This window comes from Papilio polytes, unplaced genomic scaffold (genome assembly GCF_000836215.1).
Source record: "Papilio polytes unplaced genomic scaffold, Ppol_1.0 DF823912.1, whole genome shotgun sequence".
Classification (NCBI taxonomy): Eukaryota; Metazoa; Arthropoda; class Insecta; order Lepidoptera; family Papilionidae; genus Papilio; species Papilio polytes.
Window position 1 is genome coordinate 399,015 of NW_013525292.1, and position 5,903 is coordinate 404,917.

At 31.8% G+C, this 5,903-nt stretch overlaps 1 protein-coding gene across 1 annotated transcript in view; it reads left to right on the top strand.

Annotated features, from left to right (window-relative positions):
• Nucleotides 1–3,978, top strand: part of LOC106102631 (ovochymase-1) — a 14,040-nt gene extending 10,062 nt beyond the window's left edge. The window contains exons 2-6 of the mRNA XM_013282172.1: nucleotides 1,317–1,426; nucleotides 1,540–1,646; nucleotides 1,861–2,000; nucleotides 2,112–2,821; nucleotides 3,796–3,978. Of these exons, the coding sequence (XP_013137626.1) occupies nucleotides 1,317–1,426; nucleotides 1,540–1,646; nucleotides 1,861–2,000; nucleotides 2,112–2,821; nucleotides 3,796–3,978 (1,250 nt within the window). The remainder of the gene's footprint in view (nucleotides 1–1,316; nucleotides 1,427–1,539; nucleotides 1,647–1,860; nucleotides 2,001–2,111; nucleotides 2,822–3,795) is intronic.
• Nucleotides 3,979–5,903: the final 1,925 nt, after the last annotated feature.

Here is a 5,903-nt window from a genome sequence, read left to right on the forward strand (position 1 = left end):
ACATTAACATGATGTGTATCGGACTTCCGCGACACAGACCGATGTCATAACATGTTACGAGATGCGACAACTCTTAAATAATTCATGTGACAACAGTAATGTTTGCTTGAATGGTCACCACTAAAAGTTGAGACCTATGCAGATTGACTAACAACAAATCTTAAACATTAGAATTAACCGAAGTGATACAATATTGTTTAAATCTAACCAACATTTATCAATAAAACTACTAAAATAAAGTATAATATACTACTTAATGGTTTTTGTTTATGTCAAAAAAAATTAAACAAACCACATTTTCGACAAGCTGTCAATTTTACATGCGAAGAAACAAACAACATATCTGTTGTAAATACAAATGAAATTGAAAAAAATGTCTCAAGTCTATAGTTTACGTGTTATGCCTACTGCAAATATATTTCATAGAAAGCGAAAACTAGAGACGGCCTGCTTCAATACGAGTATGTAACGTTATGTGCTTTAGGAAGCACATTACGAGGGATTCGGTCATATTGTTTGAAGACAAGCACATACTTAGATTAGGTAACAACTTATTAAGAACATTACGGTACGTGGAATACATACATCTTACTCTTTAGCGATAGCCAAATTATGCAATTAATGTTAGTTGTTTTTATATGAGATATCTGTACAGTTAAAAATACAGAACATTTAAGAAAAACAGATAAAACCGAGGAATTATTATCGCAAGAGTAATAAATACATTTCTCTAATACCTACGAGAGAAATTAAAAACCTCAACCTATTATGAAAAATTATTTAATTACTTAATTATTTAAAGTTATTTTCTATTGTTTTCTTGGGCTGTAAATATTTTTTAGATGATCTATAAAACATTTTGAAAACCATAATCTCTTATTTAATATTTCATAGAAACAATAAAATAAGTTCAAGTTAATTCTTGTATTTTTATTCTAAAAATTAAGTAGCGATAAATTAACGTATTCCGTACATCTTCCTTCCTGATAATTACCAGACACGAACGACTCTAGCGCCATCTATTTTTTTGCATACAAAACGTAGCTCATTTGAATATACGGTATTCGATTCCGGTGCCACTTTCTATTGCGTTGATTTATTGCATTTTAATATGCATTGCGCTCGAAACATTCGGTTGTAAATGGGTTTATCAACAAATTGTTGACAAGAATATTAATATTATTTGACATTAATTTATGAAAAATACATATTTGAAAAATCTTAAATAATATATTGTTAATTTATTCATTCAACAAGTTACATATTAAACGTTGCTGTTTGAATATCTTATTTAACATATGAAAATAATGTTTCAGAATGCGGCGTGTCCTTGAGGAGGCACACAAGACAACCTAGAGACAGGTCCGCTGGCCAGCTGCGCATCATCAGAGGCAGGGAATCCAAGAGAGGCGCGTGGCCATGGCAGGTTAGATTATAATCTGTTATAAGATTATATGTCTGTTATCTACTATAACCAATTAATTAATAGTAAAGTAATATCAAGTACTTCGGCTACAACTAAATTGAGGAATTTTGTAGGTTTCGCTGCAATTGCTGCATCCCAACTACGGCCTGATCGGACACTGGTGCGGCGGAGTGCTTATACACCCGCTATGGTTGCTCACCACCGCGCACTGCATACACAAGTAAATATATCAAGTTTTAAAGAAAGGGGATAGAAAGAAGAAGTAGGGGAGAGAGAGAAAGAGTAGAAATATGTTTCTAGTCTTTTTAAACAGCGATGTTCAGGGGCCTTTTCATCTATTTACGTCTATTACACTCTTCGTTTATAAGAATTTGTACTCGAAGGTCATTAGAATACTATATTGCATTTGCTTAAGTATGTCTTCCCAATTCCAGTGAGCTGTTCAACTTGCCAGTGGCGGCGCTGTGGACCGCGGTCCTTGGGGAGTGGGACCGCGCTGAACAGAAAGGCTCATTCGTGCCTATTGAGAAAATAATACTGCATCATCGCTTCCATAACTATCAACATGATATAGGTAATTTCTATAGTTCGTTCTATCTAAAACACTATAAATTCATCATGCGAAATGTTCACAACTTGTTGTCTATACTATGCTTACTTAGTAAATTTTTTTTTCTGGTTATAGCTTTAATGAAAATGACAAGAGCGGCTGATGTTAGTCCTGGAAGCAGGATCCGTACAATCTGTTTGCCTTCATACGAGTCACCTCTAGCTAACTACAGCCCTGAGAAAGGCACATCATTCTACGTAAGATCCAACTCGGAGTACACAAAAAGAAAATCAGTGAAACGTCCCAAACCGAATCCAGATACAGCATCGAAGTATTTGGAGAAACTTAACAATTTGACTAAAATTATGTTCCCAGGATATTCTAACAAGAAACATAAGAATTTGAGATATAATATACGAGTATCTAATAATTCTAATAGACAACCAGACAAAAAGAGCGACGATGAAGACAATCCTAACATTGATATGAAAAACAGGGATATTGTCTACGATAGAGTAACACTAGATAGTGTAGTAAAACTAATACAAACTAACATCAACGAAGGAGATACAAATAATAACGAAAGAAGTGATAAAAAGCTAATGTTCGGTGAAGAAATAGATCCATTTATTGAAGAGGACAACGGAATTGACATGAAAGACGAATGTTATACCACTGGATGGGGTCGAGATCAAACTAACGGTTCTTTAACAGATGTGTTATTAGAAGCAGAGGTACCAGTACTGCCTCTGAACATTTGTAGAGACAGGTACTCTCTATCTTTGCCGTTGAATGAAGGGCACTTGTGTGCAGGGAGTACTGATGGAAGCACTGGTGCTTGTGTGGTGAGTATTACTTGATATTTTAGTAGAAAGCGCGCACACAACTTTGATTTAAAATCGAGTAGTGTGCTCACCTCCATAAAGCTCATACATAAGAATCAACGCCAGACTAAACAGTTATGCGATAGTTTAGTCAGAGGTGTACACGCGCTCTAAATCTCTTAGAAAAAACTAAGGACGAGTTCTATCAGTGAACAGAAAAAGAAAAGAAGTTAAATATATCAAATATTATTGTTATCATTAACAATACCCCTTTATAAGACTGACCTAAGGTATAAAAACATGACTGCAATCAAATAAACACTATGAGTCTTCAAGTTGTAACATTTAATCTATGAACGATCTAATTGTCTGGATAAAAGATTGACAAGTGAGATCTGGTTAGGCATTTGGCAATTTGGATCGATGCATTCCTTTCTTTTTGTTTCATTTCAGATCTTAGATAAAGCGGTGAATCAGCATTCACTTCTAATGTTCTGTTTATCTACACGTCTATATTCAAATTATGATCAATAGCGTATTGTTTGATTAATTTCTAATTAGGCAACTCTGTTTGTTTAATTAATTATATCCAAATTATTTCAAAAGGATTTCATTTAAAACATTGATTTAGAAAATATACATCGTCTTTTGTCTTTTTATGTCTTATCACAAATTGGACATATTATGAAAAAAATGAAGATCGCATTAACAAGAATGTATTAGGATGGAATGTGTATTGCTACAAAGGTAGAAAAAGACCGAAGTAAGATTATGTACAAGAGAGTGAATTCAGATAAGACACCTGATTTGAAAGAGCTGTACACACTGTGTCGTCTCTCCTTAGGGACAAAAGCAGGTTGATAATGATGTCTCATGATGATTTCAACTCAATAAAATTTTATGAAAATTAGTTTAAGATATTCTGTAGATTGACTTATATATGCTCTTCTATTGAATATCCATGTACTTAACGTTACTTATCTGTTTGTTTCCAGGGCGACAGCGGTGGTCCCCTTCAGTGTAGATCGGGTGGGTCGGGCGGCCGCTCCGGAGGTCGATGGGAGCTACGGGGTCTGACGTCATTTGGCTCGGGCTGTGCTCGCCGCGGCGTGCCCGACGTCTATACCAACGTTGCACACTACATCGCATGGATATATACGCATATATACGCTAGTTAATACTATTAATAGTAGACTATTAGGATTATATTGTCGACTTTAGACTGTTAACCCAAAATATTTGAAATTCTGTCGTATTTTTTATGGTTAAAGAGAGAACAAAGAAACCCTGAATAATAATAATGTTACTAGATAATTCTTATGACAATTATTAATTTGAACTTTAGTATAAGTAGCCTAATTAATTATAAGGACTATGTGATAATAATTATTATACTTACTTTGTAATCATACAAATATTATAAATGCGAAAGTTACAATGGATGGATGGATGTTTGTTAGAGTTTGTAGCCTGAACGGCTGAACGGATCTCCATGAAATTTGGCCCAAGTTTAGAGCATAATCTGGAAGAACACATAGGCTACTTTTTATCCTGGGAATAGTTACGGTTTCCGTAGAAGTCATTAATTCAGTTTTTTAATGTTTACTTTATCATTCTGCCACGGTTCAACATATCTTATTGAATTCTGGCACAGACGTAAAACAAAGTCTGCAGTACAAATGGGATAAAGTTCATCATCGAGAAATGTCCAGTTCCCGAGGGATACGTAGCTTTTTGTTATTTATATAGTTCGTATGTTTCCTAATACCAAGCGGACGAAGTCGCGGGCAACAGCTAGTTGTATGATACATAAAAAATTATCGAAGCCGGATCTACCCAGCAATAAGTTAAGCTAAGAGAAAAAAAGTTTTAAGTATTACTAATGTCTTTTTAACGTTTGTGTATTATTTATTGTTTTATTATTTAAATAAGTTTTACTTAAAAGCTGTAAGTTACCTGTAATATGTTAATCTAGTCTTAATTGTATAAATGTAAATGATTGATGTAATAAATGTAAATTGTTAGGTAAATATTTAAATATGATAATTTATATTGTAAAAACAATAGTTTAGATGGGAATAGCCCACATCATTTAACGTTTTAATAATGTCAGTTATTTTATGTTAATATTGGAAATACGTAACTATTAAAATTATTAAACTAATCAATTATTTTGCACGACATTTGTTAGTATGGAAAAAAATATGTTTTCGATCAAATATTTATTTCATTCTTTAATAATTAAATAAGAAGTGTATTATAAATAAATAAAAAACGTATTAAATAAAATTTATAAAACTTTTATTACATTCACCGTCAGTCTATTTACAAAATTTACAATTAAAATAACTTAACTATTTTTAATAATAATATCACATTTTTAATTAAGATCTTAAATTATAGATAATAGTATATAGCTGGAAAACAGTTGTCGCAACTACTGCTATTTATCAGCTATTTTAATAACAGTTGACAATAACGGTTACATAGGACTCAATCATATGAGTTTCACAATTTTATTTCTTATCGTTAAATGCATACATAAACCATAAAATTAATACCAAATTATTTATGATATAAAACTTGTAAACGTAATTTAAATATTACATAAAAATTATCAAAAAGGGAAGACATTGGTAATAATTTGAACGTTAAAAATATTTCAAATTGTTGCTGATTTACTTCACAAATAGATTAATATATTTCGTACAATACTTGTGTATTAATAAATAAATTGGCATATTACATGTTAATATCATAATAAGTTAATAACATTATAATATAATAATACTCCATACTTTTCTAAACATATACATATTTACAAATAAATTGAGCAAAAGTTTCATCTAGTGAGATAAGTCAAGGAACATATAAACATTAATTTTCACACCCAAAAATTATAGTTTTAAACGATACGATAACGGACAGAAATTGGCAATTTGTTGGCAAACGAAATTTAGTAATACTAGGAATCAATTTTAAACTACATAAGCGTAAAGCCTCATCTAAAAAACGCAATAAAAAAAAACAATATTAACTATTACACTTGTAGTAAAAAACAAAAATCTATGCATTTAAAACGGATTTTGATGCATCTTTTTAA